This window comes from Microcaecilia unicolor, chromosome 4 (assembly GCF_901765095.1).
Source record: "Microcaecilia unicolor chromosome 4, aMicUni1.1, whole genome shotgun sequence".
NCBI lineage: Eukaryota > Metazoa > Chordata > Amphibia > Gymnophiona > Siphonopidae > Microcaecilia > Microcaecilia unicolor.
This window is the reverse complement of record NC_044034.1, coordinates 241,873,069-241,894,120: the sequence shown is the minus strand read 5'-3', so window position 1 is coordinate 241,894,120 and position 21,052 is coordinate 241,873,069. Positions and strand designations below refer to the sequence as shown.

Genomic DNA, 21,052 nt, shown 5'->3' with positions numbered 1-21,052 from the left:
CTTTTAGACACAGTAAATCTCAACGCCATAAAAAAATAGGGACTAGAACCACAACACATTCTAAGTTTAATCTTAGATATATTAACCGTGAAAAATTTGAAACTAATTACTCTTATTCATCTCTTTCTTGCTATTATATAAATAGTCGTTCAGTAGGCAATAAAATCTGCCTACTTAAAGATTGACTCAATGATCATCAACCTGAATGTCTGTTTTTAACTGAGACCTGTTTTTTTTTGGAGGAAGACCCTTGTATCAAAGAAATTTGTCCACTGGGTTACAAAGTATTATCTTCATCAAGAAGGGGGATGAAGGGAGGAGGAATAGTGATAATATAGTATGAGGAGAGACTTGCTGACCTGAACATGTATACCCTGGAGGAAAGGAGAAACAGGGGTAATATGATACAGACATTCAAATATTTGAAAGGTATTAATCCGCAAACGAACCTTTTCCGTAGATGGGAAGGCGGTAGAACTAGTGGACATGAAATGAGATTGAAGGGGGTGAGACTCAAGAAAAATGTCAGGAAGTATTTTTTCATGGAGAGAGTGGTGGATACTTGGAATGCCCTCCCGCGGGAGGTGGTGGAGATGAAAACGGTAACGGAATTCAAACATGCGTGGGATAAACATAAAGGAATCCTGTTCAGAAGGAATGGATCCTCAGAAGCTTAGCGGAGATTGGGTGGCAGAGCAGGTGGGGAGAGGCAGGGCTGGTGGTTGGGAGGCGGGGCTAGTGCAGGGCAGACTTCTACAGGTTTCCCCGCCCCTTTGCTGGGATGTCCTGTGAGGACGTCCTCAGGAAAACTTGGGCGCCCCTTTCGATTATGCCCCTCAAAGTGACAAATGGTATACACCAGAATTAAGGAAACTAAAACATATTTATAGACAATGGGAACATAAGTGGGATAAGTCAAAGGAAAACTGGAGGAAAAGTATTCACCATTATAAATTGGCTTTAAAAATGGCTAGGAAAAAAATGTTACTCTAATCTGATTGATAAAGATCATCCTAATACAAGGCAATTATTTCAGATAGTTAATTCTCTTATTAAGGTACCTTCTCAGAAAGATGATTTATTACCATCTCCAAACCAATTAGCTGATTATTTTCAAAATAAGATCAAAAATCTACAAATAGAATTTTCCAGCCATAAATTTGAATTACAGGATGATCCCTTATTGTTTATTTCTGAAGGGATTCCAGGTGATAGAATTTGGAGTGATTTTCTCCCTATAAACTGGAATGATTTTATTAGTCTGTTTCATAAATATAGTGCCTCCTATTGTCCTTTGGATTGTTGTCATCCTTATTTAATAGAAGCATCACCATCTTTCTTTCAATTAGCACTATACGACTGGATTTTTCCCAAAACATTATGTCAAATAATCATTACCCCACTACAGAAAAATTTTAAAATGCCTGCTAACATTAGCTCAAATTATAGACCTGTACCTTCAATTCCTTTCTTTGCTAAACTGATGGAGGATCTTGCTACTCAACAAGTAACACACTATCTAGACAATAATTCAATTTTATGTTATGCTCCTTCTTCCCAGTTAAATGAAACTGGCTTCTTAAATAGTTGTAACCCGCTTAGAACTGTGATTAATAGCGGGATAGAAATCTAATATACTATGTGAGCCACTTTGAGCCTGCAAATAGGTGGGAAAAGATGGGATACAAGTGCAACAAATAAATAAATAATATACCATTACCATTATCCACCGTGTTGACCGGACACCAGCCTGAATCTCGGCTAGCGCCCGGTTAACTTCTGGGTTGCTGCACTAACCGTGATGATATTCAATACCGAAAGCCGAACTTGCTCTGACATTGAATATCCAGGGTTAATTCAGCCCACCACTGTGAGCAGGTAACAAGCTACTTGCTGCTGCATGGATGAATGTTGGGCTCTGTTGTGTTTTGGTCTGTTTGTCAGGTTTTGTTTTGTTTTTTCTCTCTCAGCAGTTGCACTGAAGCAGTAATCAGCTGTGTAACACTCTTGGGGATTTTTTGTCATTAAATAAAATTGCAAAGGGAAACATTTTACAGAGTCTAAATTAAACTTGTAAATAATAAACATAAAACTGTCATACATGTGGTGCTAGCGAGCAGCCAGACGGAATGGACATCTGAATTTCAGTTTGCTCGCTCGCTCTCTCTCTCTCTCTCTCTCCATTAAGCCTTTATTTATATCTCTGTCTTTTAAAGAAAAAACCCCCCACCAAAGTTCACTGACTCTAAGAAGTAGCAAACAGGTCCAGTTTTATATTACACCTAGGAGCTGCTTTTATTGTGAAGGTATGGCAGTGCTGCTGGGCTTGTGAGCCTAAAGCACAAGGCTTATGTTTTTTGTTTATTATAGACTTGATATACCGCCTTTCTATACATAATCAAAATATTAAAGTTTAAAAAAACAAATGTTGCAAGGCATTTCATCTGCACCCTCAACTCCATGTCATACTATAGCAGATCCTCAAATTCAGAAGTTTAAAAAAATAGGATTCCATATCATCAAGCTGATCAATCCATAGACTGGTGGTGGGTTGTGTCCATCTACCAGCAGGTGGAGATAGAGAGCAAACTTTTGCCTCCCTATATGTGGTCATGTGCTGCCGGAAACTCCTCAGTATGTTCTCTATCTCAGCAGGTGGTGGTCACACACAGCAGCAGCTCTGGCTAGGCCTCCAAGCCTAATTCTTAGGTTTTGTTGAGTGCCTGGGGTTGAGGGCTCTTTTGAGCAAGTGCAAACCTGGTGGTGCCAGGTCCCTCCTTTTCTCCCCCCTCCCGCTGGCTCCGTTAAAAAAAAAAAAAAAAAAAAAATTTTTGAACGTCCTTAAAGGCGTTTATTTCGATGTTTATTTAAACGTTCATTGCAGCTACTCACTGGGACACCAGGTCGTTACAGCTCGGAGCGGAAAGCAGGTCATTTTTACCTTTTTATAGCAGGCAGGGGGTTCCCCGATTTATCTCCACGTGGCATATGGCGTCGGAGGGCGAGGGCGTAAAGAGTCGCTCCCCGGATCGCTTGGGCGCTTCTAGAGGGGATGCAGGGGTCTTAAAGTCTGATTCGCCCTTGTTGGGTGACAGTTTTGTGACCGATGAGTGTCCCGGTCCTTCCTCCGGTGTGGCGGTTTTTCCCGCCATAAACGCCCATGCCCCCGCTCCTCGCCTCCGCCATCTTGGCCGGCCACGTGGCTCGGACGGCTTCTTCTTGGGCCGCCCTTGAGGTAGGAGACATTAATGCCATGAACGCCCTTAATTTGGGCGACGGCACAAAGGCGGCTAAAATTAAGCGCCGTTTTTCCCGCGCGGCTCCTTCGCGGAGTGTCGCGCCGGACGCCATCTTGGATGCGCAGCATGTCTCTCCCCCGCTCTTGCGAGCACCGGTTGAGGGTGCGTCTAGGGCTGTTGCCCAGGCTGCGGAAGTGCACAGTCTGGGGGGTTTCTCCCCCGAGTTTATTTTGCTGCTGCATCAGGCCTTCCTTATGCAGAACGCTGCCCCTGCTCCCTCGTCAGGTAAAGAGGTTGAGGCCCCCGGAGGTAAACGCCCTCGGGTTGATTCCCAGGCCTTGGAGGACTTTGTCTCCTCCGATGTAGATGAGGGCAGCGTATCTGAGTTCTCCCAACGGTCCTTTGCAGATTCCTTGGAGGAGACGGATCCCCGCTCGGATGGAGCGGATGACCCCTCTGCAGCGCAACTTTTTAGCTCAGAGGATATGCCCAACCTGTTTGTGCAGGCCATGGGCATTTTGAAGATTTCTTCTCCGGAGGACGTCTCTCCCTCAGCCCCTGTTGGCTCTGCCATTATGCTGGGGATGAAACGCCCGCCTAGAACCTTCCACGTGCATGATGCCATGCACACCTTAATTTCGGCTCAATGGGATGTCCCGGAAGCGAGCCTTAAAGTGGCTAGGGCTATGTCCCGCCTCTATCCTTTGCCTGTAAGTGAACGTGCGGCCTTTCTGTGGCCTACCGTGGATTCTTTAATCACTGCGGTGACTAAGAAAACGGCGTTGCCGGTGGAAGGTGGCACGGCCCTATAGGACGCCCAAGACAGAAGATTGGAGGCGGCCTTAAGGTCGTCCTTTGAGGCGGCTGCTTTAAGTTTGCAGGCCTCAGTTTGCGGCTCCTATGTGGCCAGGGCGTGCCTGACTATGGTGCAGCGGGCTTCCCCCTCGGATCATTCCTTGAGGGCTGATTGGCCGGCCCTGGAATCGGGCTTAGCCTATTTGGCAGACTTGCTGTATGATGTCTTAAGAGCCTCAGCTAAAGGCATAGCTCAGACAATCTCTGCGCGGCGGTGGCTTTGGCTGAAGCATTGGTCTGCTGACCACGCCTCTAAATCCCGCCTGGCTAGATTGCCTTTTAAAGGCAAGCTGCTCTTTGGGGTCGAGCTGGACAAAATCGTGACCGATCTCGGCACGTCTAAGGGCAAGAGGTTACCAGAGGTCAGGGCTCGGGCTAGTACTCGCCCTGGTACCTCCACAGGACGGTTTCAGGAAGCCCGTCGGTACCGCCCGGGCAGGTCGGGCTCCTCTGCCCCCTCTTCCTTCAAGAGGAACTTCTCCCCCAAGCAGCATTCCTTTCGCAGAGACCGCCGTCCCGGAGGTGCTCCCTCCGGTTCTCCCCCAGGGTCTCGTACCCAATGACGGGGCCTTGGTCCACGCCTCAGTGCAGATTGGAGGACGGCTGTCCTCGTTTATGGGCGAGTGGACCACAATAACTTCAGACGCTTGGGTGCTGGAAGTCATCAGAGACGGCTACAAGCTAGAGTTCTGCCGACCCTTAAAAGACGGGTTTGTACTCTCTCCCTGCAAGTCTCCGGTCAAGCTGTGGCAGTGCAGCAGACCTTGGACAATCTGATCCGCCTGGGGGCGGTCGTTCCGGTGCCAGAAAATCAGCTGGGCAAGGGACGTTACTCCTTTTTCTTTGTGATACCGAAGAAAGGAGGTTCTGTACGGCCTATCCTCGACCTCAAAGGGGTCAATTGGGCCTTGAAAGTTCGGCACTTTCGCATGGAGACCCTCCGCTCTGTTATAGCGGCAGTGAAGGCAGGAGAGTTCCTGGCATCCTTGGACATCAAGGAAGCGTACTTGCATATTCCCATCTGGCCTCCTCATCAACGCTTTCTGCGTTTTGCAGTACTGGGCCGACACTTCCAGTTCAGAGCCCTCCCGTTCAGGTTGGCTACTGCTCCGCGGACCTTCTCCAAAGTAATGGTGGTCATCGCGGCCTTCCTGAGGAAGGAAGGAGTTCAAGTCCATCCTTATCTGGACGACTGGTTGATCCAAGCCCCCTCTTATGCAGAGTGCGGCAAAGCTGTGAACCGGGTGGTTGCTCTTTTGAGCTCCCTGGGGTGGATCATCAACTGGGAGTAAAGCCAGCTGCGCCCGACTCAGTCCCTGGAGTATCTGGGAGTTTGATTCGACACCCAAGTGGGCAGAGTTTTCCTGCCAAACAATCGGATTGTCAAGCTTCAGGCTCAGGTGGACTAGTTCCTAGTAGCCTCTCCTATTCGGGCTTGGGACTACGTGCAGCTGTTGGGCTCTATGACGGCCACGATGGAAGTAGTGCCCTGGGCCAAGGCTCATATGAGACCACTACAACAATCTCTGCTGCTGCGCTGGACTCCGATGTCGGAGGATTATGCTGTGCGCCTTCCCTTGGACCCAGCAGTGCGCAAGGCGCTGAGCTGGTGGACGCAGACAGACAAGTTGTCTGCAGGAATGCCTCTGGTGACCCCGGAGTGGATTGTCGTCACGACAGACGCCTCTTTGATGGGCTGGGGAGCCCACTGCTTGGGAAGGACAGCGCAGGGGCTCTGGTCTCCTGCAGAGGCAAGTGGTCTATCAACCTCCTGGAACTCAGAGCCATTCGGTTGGTGTTGTTGGAGTTCATCCCGGTACTGGTGTTGAAGCCTGTACGGGTCCTGTCGGACAATGCCACGGCTGTGGCCTATGTCAACCGCCAGGGAGGTACCAAGAGCGCCCCTCTAGCCATGGAGGCTATGAATCTATGCCAGTGGGCGGACGCGAACCTGGAGCAGCTTTCAGCGGCCCACATTGCCGGAGTCATGAATGTCAAGGCGGACTTTCTCAGTCGCCATACCTTGGAGCCCGGAGAGTGGCAGCTATCTGCTCAGGCGTTCTTGGACATCACGAAGCTGGGGCCAGCCGAGCCTAGATCTGATGGCGTCATCGGCCAATTGCCAAGTGCCGCGCTTTTTCAGCAGAGGACGGGACCCTCGATCCCTGGGAGTAGATGCTCTTCTCCAACAGTGGCCGACACAAGAGCTTCTCTATGTGTTCCCGCCCTGGCCCATGTTGGGCAGGGTGCTAGACCGGGTGGCAAAGCATCCCGGCGGGGTAATCCTGGTGGGTCCGGATTGGCCCAGACGTCCCTGGTATGCGGACTTGATCAGGCTCTCAGTCGGCGACCCTATGCGCCTGCCAGTGGAGCAGGGCCTGTTACATCAGGGTCCCGTGGTGATGGAGGATCCCTTCCCCTTTGGTCTTACGGCCTGGCTATTGAGCGGCAGCGTCTGAGAAAGAAGGGCTTCTCAGACAAGGTCATCGCCACTATGCTGAGAGCGAGGAAGCGCTCTACTTCTACTGCTTACGCCAAGGTTTGGCGTATCTTTGCAGCGTGGTGTGAAGCAGGCTCACTTTCTCCCTTCACTGCTCCAATTTCTTCAGTGTTGGCGTTCCTGCAAGAAGGTCTGGACAAAGGCCTATCGCTCAGTTCCCTGAAAGTTCAGGTAGCTGCTCTGGCTTGCTTCAGGGGCCACCTGAAGGGTGCTTCCCTGGCTTCGCAGCCAGATGTGGTGCGCTTTCTCAAGGGAGTTAATCACCTGCGCCCTCCTCTGCACTCAGTGGTGCCTGCGTGGAATCTCAACCTGGTGCTAAGAGCATTGCAGAAGCCGCCTTTTGAACCCTTGTCGAGGGCATCTCTGAAAGACCTGACGTTGAAAGCAGTCTTTTTGGTGGCTATCACTTCAGCCAGAAGAGTTTCCGAGCTCCAGGCACTCTCATGTCGAGAGCTTTTTCTGCAGTTCACTGAGGCAGGAGTGACTATTCGCACAGTGCCTTCCTTCCTGCCCAAGATTGTTTTTCGCTTCCATGTGATTCAGCAGCTCTGTCTCCCTTCCTTTCGTAGGGAGGTCTACCCAGAGGAATACTCTGCTCTCAATTTCTGGATGTGAGACGAGTCATCATCAGATACTTGGAAGTGACCAATGATTTCCGGAAATTGGATCATCTGTTTGTCCTGTTTACAGGTCCTCGTAAGGGTCTGCAGGCTTCTAAGCCTACAGTGGCAAGATGGGCAAGGAAGCTATTGCAGCGGCTTAGGGTCCGTCTCCTTGGAAGAGATTTGCAAGGCGGCAACTTGGGCTTCGGCCCATACCTTTGCCAGGCATTACCGCTTGACTGTGGCTGCTCGGGCGGAGGCCCGGTTTGGAGCTTCAGTGTTGCGGTCAGGGATTTCTATGTCCCGCCCTGGGTGAGTACTGCTTCGGTACATCCCACCAGTCTATGGATTGATCAGCTTGATGATATGGAAGGTAAAATTATGTATCATACCTGATAATTTTCTTTCCATTAATCATAGCTGATCAATCCATAGCCCCTCCCAGATATCTGTTCTGTTTATATTCTGGTTGAATTTTAGGTTCAAGTTTAGCCTTCAGTTACTTCAGGAGGACTTCGTGTTCAAGTTCTTCTTTCACTTGGATTCTTCAAGAGTTGAGACGAGTTTGTGTTACAGTGAGCTGCTGCATTCCTCTCCCCTCCGTTTTACGGAGCTGGATTGAGATTTAAATTCTGCCGGCACTCCCTCCCGCTTCGTGCGGCTGTAGGGCAGCTTTGTACCCCTCCCGCTTCGGCGGTGTTAGGGTCAGTCAGCTCCTCCCGCGGTTGCGGTTGCAGGATAAGCCAGATCCCCCCGCATCGGCGGGTGTGGTGTCCCTCCCCCGCTCCGCGGGGATGAGCTGGACAGATTCCCCTCCCCCACTTGTGTGGGGATGAGCTGGGTTAATTCCCCTCCCCCGTTTCGGCGGTGGTGAGCTGGGCAGAGTGTCCCTTCGTGGGTGTAATTCTCTAAGTGCTGAGTCCTGCGGATGGAGCTTTGATATCGACATACTGAGGAGTTTCCGGCAGCACATGACCACATATAGGGAGGCAAAAGTTTGCTCTCTATCTCCACCTGCTGGTAGATGGACACAACCCACCACCAGTCTATGGATTGATCAGCTATGATTAATGGAAAGAAAATTATCAGGTATGATACATAATTTTACCTTTAAACCCTCTTAAATTTATGCAGACTAGGTTCGAGCCTAAGATTATTAGGAAGGGAATTCCAAAGAGCAGGAGCTAAAAAGTAAAATGCTGACTGCCGAGTGCTTTCATATAGAAAAGGAGCTTCAGTCCTCATGCTTCACTCTACAGCATATTTGTTCCATTAGATCTCTCTTTCCAAAGCAGTGTACCCAGACATTAATATTGTCATTGGTTATCACACAATTGGATTATTATAATTCTATTTTTTATTGCCTTTTCTCCTCCCTGAAATGACTACAGCTCATTCAATCCACTGCAGTAACTGCTCCATAATGCACACGAATTTAACCATGTCACACCTTTGCTGATCTCAAAGCACTGGTTACCGATATCAGCATGCACTCAATTTAAATTGCTTTCCTTGTCTGAAATTATCTGCTCAGGATTATATCTCTAACCTACTCTTGCCATAGACTCCCTCCCGCTCTCTTCACTTATCCACAATTGCTTCCACCTTCATGCTTGCCAAATAAATAGAAAAAAATTCCCTCTAAAGACTACCGGTAAAGAGAGACCAAAATATACAAACAACCAGAGTACCAAATTAACAAAACTGTGCAGGAACTTATCTCATACTTCAAAACATATCCTTCATGTATCTACTCATATAAATCCATTAAAAAGTATTGTTGGTTTCATGTTGCTACTAAAATAAACCACATAGATGTACAAAGGAAATAATCAGCACACTCAACGAAAATAATAATTTTTTGAATAAAGGAGACTTCTCAGAGATATAACTCACCTAAGCTGGGGCATCCACTACATAGGTGGATCAACACCCTAGAGGGTGGACACATTAGTAGGTGCATTTGTAAAAAAAATTTCAGCTTTGGCATGTAGAATCCAGCCCTTGATACAGATCAAAGCGAAACCCCCGCAGCGTCGGACATGAGAGGGAATTCTGTGAGATAGTGATACTAGACCATTAGGAGTTCGGAGACGAAACACGACACAACGGCTGCTGGGTGAGGTGTTACCTACTCAGCACCCATTTGTTAAGTGCTGCGCCTTAATTATTTGTTTAAAACTTTAGCCTTTTCAATGCGTTTGAGTCTGAGTAAATTGTAAAATGCAAACTTGAATTACATTTGTGTGCACTGTATAAATACAATTGTGTAAAACAAAAGAGTATGGATATTAGATATTTTAGGTGATGCGTGCAGTTGTTTATATGGTTGTGGGGAACATGTTAATATGAAAACATTCAGGCTTATTTTTGAAAGAGAAGAAAGAATCGGGCATGACCTCTCCTTACGCCCCCAGTGGTCAGCAACCTCCCACCCTAAAAAAAAACTTAAATTTTTTTTTGCCAGCCTTAAATATCATACCCAGCTCCCTGACAGCAGTATGCAGGTCCCTGGAGCAGTTTTAGTGGGTGCAGTGCACTTCAGGCAGGCGGACCCAGGCCCATCCCCCCTTTACCTGTTACACTTGTGGTGGTAAATGTGAGCCCTCCAAAACCCACCCGAAACCCACTGTACCCACATCTAGGTGCCCCCCTTCACCCCTTAGGGCTATGGTAGTGGTGTACAGTTGTGGGGAGTGGGGGTTGAGGGGCTCAGCACCCAAGGTAAGGGAGCTATGCACCTGGGAGCAATTTGTAAAGTCCACTGCAGTGCCCCCTAGGGTGCCCGGTTGGTGTCCTGGCATGTCAGGGGGACCAGTGCACTACGAATTCTGGCTCCTCCCATGACCAAAGGGCTTGGATTTGGTCGTTTTTTTAGATGGGCGTCCTCGGTTTCCATTATGGCCGAAAACCGGGAACGACCATCTCAAAGGTTGATCATCTCAACATTTAGGTCGACCATCTCTAAGGTCGTCCTAAATGTTGAAATTTGGGCATCCCCGACCGTATTATCAAAATGAAAGATGGACGCCCATCTTGTTTCGATAATACGGGTTTCCCTGCCCCTTCGCCGGGACATCCTTAGAGATGGGCTCCCTGTTCGATTATGCGCCTCGTATTTCCATTTTCCATGTGGATATAACAATTCAGCTTTATAGTTTTATAGTGCAGGTTTTCTCTTTTTGAAACCATTATAAGCAGTTATGCAATTTGAACGCTGTATTGTACTGCCATTGATTTACATTGTTACCATTGATTTACACTGCTGCTATTGTTTGTTTTCATGTTGTTGCACAGCTGGATAGACGGTGGAGTGAGCACATACTTTGAATAAAAAGATTTTTAGAGGCACAGGGGGTGCTTAAAATATTACATTAAAATTCAGTGGGGATTTTCAATGATTGAGAAACTTGTCCATCCTCTAGGATGTTGATCCACCTATGTAGTGGATGCCCCTGCTTGGTTGAGTTATATCTCTGAGAAATCTCCTTTATTCAAAAAATGATTATTTTCGTTGAGTGTGCTGATTATTTCCTGTGGTTTTTTTGGTAGCAACATGAAACAAGCAATACTATTTTATGGATTTATATGAGTAGATACATGAAGGATATGTTTTGAAGTATGAGCTAAGTTCCTGCACAATTTTGTTAATTTGGTACTCCTGTTGTTTGTATATTTTGGTACCTTCATGCTTACAGCTGGACATAACTTGTGAAACTGCGTTTGTATACTGTGCCGCAAACTCAAAACCGAACCTTCCTACACCACTTACAAAAATCTTTTGAATCTGTGACTATTGAAGCAAACATACTCCTCCTCTAGGAGCACTTAGCTCTTTCGTAACATCAACATTCACACTATGCCATTCTTTTTGCCTCACACTCACGCCATAAATACACAACACTACAGGTCTGGCAAATAAGGGGCCACAGCTTTATTAACAAATACTGCTTAACCATAACAGTAACATTGTCAGTTCAATAACACATAACTGCAATACCCCCAAATCAATAGAGAGGCCTTTTCCCCCACAGCTGAAGGCAATCTGTGCTGAACTAGCCTCATCAATCACTTAACTGTACACATACCCCACCCCCATAAATCCTCGGTGATACAGGACCTGCTAAATACTCGTGGCAGTGCCACGTACGATGAAACATATTTCTTTCCTTCATCCAATTCCCCACTTTACAAAGGCCTCCTAAACAGTATCACAGTTACCCTTAATTGCACCAGTAGTGGTGACATCCTAGCTTGTTACCACTTCCCCCCTCCCCCCACAAACCGTGGTCCCATCGGCCACCCAAAGTGACCTCCAAAATATCCTGAAGAGTACTCAGGAAAATGTCTTGCCCAGTCTCAGACAAATGCACCCCGTCAGAACGATAAAGGCCAGGGCAATCAACTATAAGCAACTCGTGAGTCAGAACCATACCACCCAAACCTACCACAAACCGAGCAACTTTACAATTCACACACCAACAAAGGCGCTCTATAGTTTTCAACCTTCCTTGCATCCTTCCACATCAAGCGAGGAATGATACAAGACCACATCAGACGTGCAGCAGGAAAGTAACTCCTCACTAAAGACAAATCCCGCTTCATCTGGCGAATGAAATCAGTGCCCTTAACACGACATAAATCTAGGTCTAAAATTGTTCTCCCTCTTGTTGGTTCCTGAACCAGCTGTTCCATAAAGCAGTCCTTGATTTTATCAAGGAACTTTACCTCCCTAACATGCCCTGATGTTACATTTACTCTGCTAATATTGGGGTAATTGAAACCCGGTTACACTGAGGTCTTTTTTCTCCACGATCTTTCATGGTTGAGAGTCCATATTTACCTTTGAACACTTTAATAGTTGTAGAATTTTTGAATATAGTGGGGATTATATTCTACATATTCCAAGATTTACGGTAATTGAAATCACCCATTATTATTGTGTTAACGAGTTTGTTAGCCTCCCTAATTTCTGGTAACATTTCTGCATCTGTTTGTTCATTCTGGCCAGGTGGACAATAGTACATCACTATCTTTTTCCTCTTTACATATGGTATTTCTATCCATAGGGATTTCAAGATGTATTTTCTGTCCTGCAGAATTTTTAGTTTATTTGATTCAAGGCACTCTTTAACATACAATGCTACCCCTCCACCAATTCCAAATCTGTCCACCATATCACTGCAATGTAATTTGTACCCTGGTATGACATTGTCCCATTGGTTATCTTTCTTCCATCAGGTCTCAGAGATGCCTATTATATCTATCTTTTCATTTAGTACAATATAGTCTAACTCTCCCATCTTATTCCTTAGGCTCAGGCATTTGCTGCAGACATTTCAAACAGTGCTTGTTATTCCTATTTACAACTTGCTCAGCAGTTGACAATGATAATTTGCAGTCTTTTAAATCTGTCTGCTCTGTATTTAAAGACACATGGAGGAGCATTTTCAATATGACATCTAAGTCCGACTAAGAATTTGAATAGGAAATATAGCAATTTTTGAAACAGCAAAATGTATATCTTTTTTTTTCGAAATGGCCACTTGCTAGATGTTTTTGTGCTGTATGTGTTTATATTTTTGGTTCTTTTTTGAATTAAAAAAAAAAAGCCCACATGAAAAACGCACAAAATCAAGCCATTGGTTTTGTATGGAGGGCCTGCATTCTTAGTAGACTGGCCACACAGACATCTCAGCAGAGCAGTGGGGCACCCTAGGAGGCACTTCAGTGGACTTCACCTGAAACCCCCTATTTACACATCTCACCGTTGCTCTCTTATATTGTATAATGGGCCCCCCCCCCAACCCACCAAAAACCTATTGTACCAAACCGTACACCACTACAGTAGCCCTTAAGGCTGCAGGTGTCACCTATATGTAGGTACAGTAGGTATTTTGTGGGTTTTGGACGGCTCACACTTTCCACCACAAGTGTAACAGTTATGGGCCTGGGTCCCTTTCTCCACAGTGCACTGTGCTACTCCAGGGACCTAGGGGCTATCGTAGAGGTTGGTTTGTACTGTTTCTTTCACATCTTTGGGGCATGAGAGGGGTCAGTGATCACTGGGGGAGTAAGGAGGTGTCATTCCTTTATTCCTGCAGTGGTCATCTGGTCATTTAGGGCACTTTTCTGTGGCTTAGTCATTATTAAAACAGGTGTAGCTCAAAACGTCATAGTTTTAGTCCTGGATGTTTTTGTTTTGTTCCATTATACATCTAAGTATGTATGTAAATAGATCTCATGCATATTTATTTGGGGAAATCCTGAAAACCAGACTGGGTTGCGGGCCTCAAGGACTGAAATTGCTCACTCCTGGTCTAGAAGGAAATCTGGGTTGTTTGTTTTTGTTTTTTTACAGAAAGTTAATTTTCATATTCTATTTCTATTGAAATCTTATATACCTCCTGTTTTGTTTTGTTTTGTTTAGTTATGTGTCCTCTATTTTGTGTGATAAAAGAGAAGATGTCTGCAGAAAAAGACTATTTGGCCCATCCAGTCTGCTGATTTGTGTCTGCCTCCTGTGTTGACACAGGTCCAGATGATTTGTGGTGCCCTTCCTCCGTCCATCACTAACATGGCTTTGTGTCGAGACTATACATTGTTGAATTCTGCCACTCTTTTAGTTCCTACCATATCTGCTGAAAGTCTGTTGCAGGTGCCTGCTACCCTGTCATGGAAAAAAGTATTTTTACACATTCTTTATGAGCATGTCTCCCTTTAGTTTCATATAATGACCCTTTGTCCTTTAACCTTTCATTAAATGCAAAATGTTTCCTTCTGGTGTTTTTACCCCGTTTGATAGTAAATGCTTGTATCAAAGCTTTGCTTGTTCTTTGTTCTTAGGGAGTATCCGCCTGATATTTAAAACTGTTTAACCAGCCAGAAACGGCTCCTGGCCGGTTAACCGATACATAGCCAGCTATCTCCCACTGAATATTGCCAGTTAGTGCCTAGATGATAGCCAGTTATATCGCATAATATAACCAATATTCAGCGCATCACTAGTTAAGTTTGGCAGCCAACTGCCAAAATACCTATATATCTTTGGCTGGTTTAAACAACCAGCCAGCACTGAATATCGGCTTGGCCTGGAAATTTAAACTGGCCAAAATCAATGCCGGGCTGTTTCCAGTCACCGGAAATGGCCCAGCATTGAATATCCAGGCTCAGCACCAGCCGCGGAAGGCAGCCTGGCTACCTCCAGCAGTCTGAATATCGGGCCCAGTATCTTTAGCTCCTTCACCATTCTGTGTACCACCATTTTGGAGGTCCTCCTTTGAACAAGCCTTCTAAAAGTAAACACTGTTCTCAAGATGGGGGGTCTCAACTTTCCTAACTGCTTTGTCACACTGTAACAGAGATGATTATCTTCAGGTGTCTTTCCTGTTTGGTGACTATTTTTTCACCTCCAAAAAAGGTAACATAAAAAATGTCAAACGCACACACAAAGATTCAGACCACAAAACTGATCATTTAACTGTTTACAGGGTCGCTGTTCGAGAGAGAACTGCAAGTATCTTCATCCACCAACACACTTGAAAACCCAGCTAGAAATTAATGGTAGAAACAACCTAATTCAACAGAAAACAGCAGCAGCAATGCTTGCCCAACAGATGCAGTTCATGTTTCCAGGAACCCCACTTCAACCAGTGGTGAGTACACTTTATTAAATAATATGGTGGTTGGTAATTTAAAATGCAAAACCATATTGATCTAAGGATGGCATGTTGTAACAGACCATAAAATGCTAATTAAATCAATCAATAAATCAAATAATTGAGTAGGCTGTAAAAACAGTTGAATGCTATTACAATTCTCATTTTTATATATGTCGCGTTCTCGAGGGCCTTTGCATTCTGTCAGGTCCTTGAGGCAGAACCGGGAATCGTGAGCCCTTGGACCCGTGCCGAGGAGCAGCAGAGGCAGGCAAGACCACCCTAGAATTTGACATACGGAAGGACAGGACTGGAACTCCGGATTGGAAGTAGGCAACTGGAACTGGCAGAACAAGAACCGCTTCACCTGCACTTAGCCACCGTTCCGCTAGAGCTGAGCTCCAGCGTGCGGGTGGCTGGCAGGGCTTGCAGGACAAGGCCGAAACTGGAGATCCAGAGGACCCACCCTGGGTCTAGGAAACACGAGGAAGCAATACTAAATACTAGTGCTCGCAGCCGCTAAGCCAGAAACACAAGACATACTATGAAGACAAGACGTACAAAAGCTTAGCAGGAGCAAGGACTAGGGCATACATGCAAGCTAGGCAGAACGGGGATCCGGGAATACCCACAGGGTAAACCCACTAGCTAGGTAGAGGCAGGATACAGGATAACCCCCCCAGGAAATACACACTAGCTAGACAGATTCAGGATAGACACTCAGGATGTACAAGCAGGGTTCAGGATATACACTCAGGATATACATTAGCTAGGCAGAGCGGGAAACTGGATAACACTAGCTAGGCAGAAACAGGATTCATGATGTACACTCAGGATATACAAGCAGGGTTCAGGATATATACTCAGGATATACGTTAGCTAGGCAGAGCGGGAAACCAAATAACACTAGGCAGAAACAGGATTCAGGATAGACACTCAGGATATACGCTAGCTAGGCAGAGCGGGAAACCGGATAACACTAGCTAAGCAGAAACAGGCTTAAGGGTTGACACACAAGCTGGGCAAAACAGGGCTCAGGGTAAACATAGAAGCTGGGCAAAGCAGGGCTCAGGGTAAACATAAAGGCTGGGCAAAGCAGGGCTCAGGGTAAAGAGAGCAAACCAGGAATAACAGGCCAAGGGTCTTGGGCTGAAGCTACAGCAGCTCCACACACAGCCAGAGAAATAACCCCAGGCTGTAGCTGAGTATCTCCAAACCCAGGCTGTGAACAAACAAAGACGGAGGCTACAAACACTGAGGAACGCACTAGAAAGACTAGTAGTCCCCAGACACTCAAACAGAGAGGCAGAGCCCACCCGGAAGGACTAGCAGTCCACAGGTACAGAGAGCAGATGGGTAGGAACCCAGAGACAGGCTTAGTAGCAGCGCAACAGAACTCTCACTAACCTGCTGACCTTAGGTATGACACCATGCAAAGGCCCTGACTGCAAGCACAGCACTTCCTTATGAAGGCTCTCACTGATGAGTCACCAGCAGCAGGACAGAAGCAGGAAGTACACTGACCCCAAAGCGAGGCTTGACACACATAGGAAGTGAGCCCACAGGAAAGACAAGCAGGCCATCTTGGAAGCTGGCATAGAGCCAGTGGCAGCCATCTTAGATGCTGTCTCCCTAGACAGGCAGAGCCCACACAGGTGAGGTCTAGTGGAGTAATCAGCACACAAAGCCAGAGCCAAAACTAACACAAAGACAGACAGAAGCCAGCAGAGCTGCTGACCCCCAGAAAGAAGGTAAGGCTGAGGGTGGTCACGGCCACAGACATGACAATATAGACATAATAGTAAATAATTTTTTTAAAGGTAATATATTTTTATTGGACTGATATATACATTTGACTAGCTTTCAGAAGCTAACACCTAGAGGCCGACAAAAATATATTTTTTCACTTTCAGCTGAAACCAAAGCTGCCACCGAAACTCAAAGCTTTCAGCCAAAACCAAAACTGCAGCCGAAACTCATTGCCTGGTTTCAGCTGGAACCAAAAACTCAAATTTGTTTGTGTGATTGTGAACGAGTGAGGGCCGCTGGGGATTATTAGAGCTTGCAGTCCACATCCCCCTGCATTTAAACCCACAGTATCCAAGCCAGAATATAATCCTACTATATAAATGAAGAGTGACGGCACGTCAGAGGTCTCTCCCGACGACGCCCGCTCCAGCGAGCCTCCCGACCACATCGCTCACAAGAACAGCCAGTGCTTTAATCTCGGCCGGGGATGAGAAGAGCTGTTCGGGTCTGGCTCTGTGCACATGGTAATGCTGCTCCCAAGGTTCTCTGTATCAGTCACAGCTCTGCGAGGGGGAGAAAAGAGGCGCCGGTATTTGAGAGGAGGGTCTGCTTGGGAGCTTGCTGTGGTTTCTGACTAGGGATGTTCTTGAGCTGCGTTCACAACCCCTCCTACACCCCCGGGTCTCTTTCTTCACCCCGCACCTAGAGGCTGACTCGGCACTGCGTGCAGGGAGAGGGCTTCTTTGCAACTGTTTGGGGGAAGATCGCAAGCTTTGGTCACGGTATGCATGAGGTAACTGCATACATTACTCAACCTGTGTATGCAGTTAATCTCATTCACTGAGAATAGCCACCGGAACGGATTTGGGAAGCTCTGTTCGAGCCACAGATTAGATATGCGTGATTTATGGAGGAGGGATTCGTGCAGTAATAAGCCTAGCAGTTAACTTTTCAGAACGATTGGCGGGGGGGCTAACAAAATGGAAATCACCCTTCCCTGGACACAGTCAATGAGGTTGCACAGTTTGAAGGAGGGGGGTGCTTGAGCACCCACAGAGTTGATTCCTATGATAGCAAGTACTGTAGTTATGACCGAAGGTTTATGATGCTGTAGTACTCGGAACGGTTGGTACTGATTAGAGGGGGAAATGATTTGTCACACTCTCTCTCTCTTTCAGACAGACGCACACACACTCACACCATATTAGAACAATAAAAAACTGCCTATAAGGAGCAACTGACCCTCCACTGTCACAGGGACTCCTACCAGCTCTCTCTCTGTCACACACATATACACTTTCTCTCTCTCTCTCTCTCTCTCTCTCTCTCTCTCTCTCTCACACACACACACACACAAAATATTAGAACAATAAACAACTGCCTATAAGGAGCGACTGACCCTCCACTGGTACAGGGACTCCTACCATCTCTCTCTCTCTCTCAGAAATAAAAAAAATCTTGACCGTTTTAATTACAGTATTGATATCACAACACTTTATCTTATTCCATTTCTCTCTCTCACAGACACGCACTGTCTGTCTCTCTCTCTCTTACACACACATGCACTCTGTCTCTCTCTCTCTCTCTCTCACACACACACACACTCTCTGTCTCTCTCACACACACACACACACACTCTGTCTCTCTCTCACACACATGCTCTCTCTCTGTCTCTCAACTCACTCTCACTCTCTTTCACACAGACGCACACACACACTTTCTCTGTCTCTCATACACACACACACATATACACACCCACTCTCTCTCTCTCTCTGAACTCACTCACACTCTTTCACACAGACACGCACACACACACTTTCTCTGTCTCTCTCTCACACACACATACACACCCTCACTCACTCTTTACATTTCAGAAACAAAACAACTTGCCCGTTGTAACGGGCTTTACGGCTTGTAATTTAAATAATGAAAGACCAGATTTTATCTCCAAGCAAAATAGCCTCCACACGCATGGACTGCAGCTAATGAAAATGGAAACTAAAAGCCAGGATGCTTTTACAGTGGCTGACTTTGCACCACACTCAACAGCTAACATCATAACTCCATAGTGAGGCTGATTCTTAAGGAGCATGTCATGCCAAATTTACAGACTTAAATTCCTGCTAAAATTTTGCATCAAAAGCATTTATTTGGAGCACTATTTACCATATAAACTACTGTGCAAGATTATAACTGCATTACTTGCAATTGCAGTACAGTCCCTGGCGGTCTAGTGGTGTAGTCAGGGCAGGAGTGATATGATTCTGGCTCTTTTAAAGGCCAATTCGACGCGAGCACAGGCTTCTTCTTCAGCGGAGCATTCCTTGGTGGTGCCCATGGACATCTGTAAATCAGCGATTTAGTCCTTGCATTCCTTTGTGCGAAATTACCAATGGGATGTCCACGCACGTCGAGATGCGATCTTTAGAGATTAAAGTCTGGGCTGTGGGGGTCCTACCCTTGAGGTCACTGCTTTGGTACTGCCAATCTGTGCCAGTCTAGAAGGATGTGGAAGAAGGAGAATTAGATCTTACCTGTTAATTTGCTTTCCCTCTAGTCCAGCACAGAGCCCACCCGGGTTGCGCAAGTGTATCGGAGTGCAAATGGTGGTTGCAGAGTAGCTAGTTGTTCCACACCATTTTCTCACATATCGTCTTTAAGACAACTCAGGAAAAACAAACAAAAAATATTTCAGAGTTGCATTGAGCAGGAACCACTAACAGGCACCGGAGGTACTTCGTTACTTCGGTTCTTTGCTGCTGTGGTAGTGGTTCTACAGTTTCTAGCAGCAGCAGAGCAGGAAAATGGGGAGGGCTCTTCTCGTTGTTTCATTGTTCACAGTTCTTTGGGCTAAGTAAACAGTTGCTGTCTTTTTCTTACTCTGTTGTCTTGTCCCTGTTGTGAAAAGGTATGTAGATGGTGACATTGTCTGTGTATATGAATGGGTGGAAGCCAATTGCTTCCAGTTTTTTTCCGAGTGGTGCCATCATTGCATTGAACAATATTGGTGAATTTGGAGATCCCTGGGGTACCCAACACTCAGAGATCCATGAGGTTGATATCTGGCTATTCATTTTTACTGTGTAGGATCTTGTCCTTAGAAAACCATTGAACCATGCTGCAACTGCTCCGCTGATTCCCATATTGTCAAGCAGGGTCATTAGTATAGTGTGATCTACTAGGTCGAACATACTTGACTTGTCGAATTGTAATAGCAATATGTTTTGTCCTTGGCATATTAAGCTTCTTAACTTCGTTATCAGGGTGGTTATGACTGTCTTTGTGCTGTGTTGTGGTCTGAAGCCTGATTGAGAGTTATGAAGGATTGTGAATTGTGTCAGGTATTCCATTACTTGTTGTGCTACAAGGCCCTCCATTGTTTTGGTTAGTAGTGCTATTGAGGCCACTGGTCTGTAGTTTGTGGTTTCACTGATTTTATTTTTCATGCATTTGGGGATTGGTGTTAATGCTATGTCGCCTTTGTCTGTTGGGAATTGACCTTTTGCAAACATGAATGCGATGTGTTTGGTGAGGCACTCGATGATCTTTTATCACGTAGCTGGGGCAGTTGTCTAACATGCAGTATGCATGTTCGTATTTTGTCAATAGATTCTTTACTGTGTTTAGTGTGGGTAGTTTAAATATGGACCACGATCTATCAGCAAAATCACAAACATCACTGACTTCCTACAAGACTTCGAAACAAACGACAAATAGGAGTTGATTTAATGACCAAGGGCCCTGTTTACTAAGCTGCGGTAGAGGCGCATTAGCCTTTTTAGCACACACTAAGCATTAGCATGCGCAAACCGTGTAGATGCCCACATCTATACGGTTAGCACACGCTATTTTTTAGCACAGTAAGAATGGTAATCTCATTTAGGGGCATTACATCAGATCTGTCCCAATTTATGTTATATCCAGAAAATTTGGAAAAAGAATCTACTTTGTTGATTAATTTAGCTATAAAGCAATTTGGTTCAGATAGAAAAAGAATCAAGTTGTATGCATATGCTGCTAACTTTCGCCTATGTTTACTGAATGGTTTTGTGCGTTAAACGCAAACGTGCCCATAGAAATTGTTAGGTGCGTTAGCGTGTAATGTGCTATAAATTTAAAGGTGCTTTAGAAACATTAAAGCACCTCAGTAAACATACCCTTTTGTTTCCTACAAATTGGATTTAATACCTTTAATGTTGGAATTTTTATGAATCACTATAAGAAGGGGTTCCAATGCTAAGTTAAATAATAATGAGGATAAGGGACATCCTTATGTGGTACCACAACTGAGGTAAATTGGATCTGTCAAAGTATTGTTAATTGAAATTTGGGATGTAGGTTGGTAGTAAAGAATTTTAATCCATTGTTTGAACTCGGAACCCAAACCAATCTATAATTTCAAAAAGATATGACCATTCAATATGGTCAAATGCTTTTTCTGCATCAAAT

At 45.8% G+C, this 21,052-nt stretch overlaps 1 protein-coding gene across 10 annotated transcripts in view; it reads left to right on the top strand.

Moving 5' to 3' along the window:
- Window positions 1-21,052, top strand: part of MBNL2 (muscleblind like splicing regulator 2) — a 314,090-nt gene that overhangs the window by 132,444 nt on the left and 160,594 nt on the right. For all 10 annotated transcript variants that reach the window (XM_030201368.1, XM_030201369.1, XM_030201364.1 and 7 more), the window contains one exon: window positions 14,687-14,851. In XM_030201368.1, coding sequence (XP_030057228.1) covers window positions 14,687-14,851 — 165 coding nt within the window. The remainder of the gene's footprint in view (window positions 1-14,686; window positions 14,852-21,052) is intronic.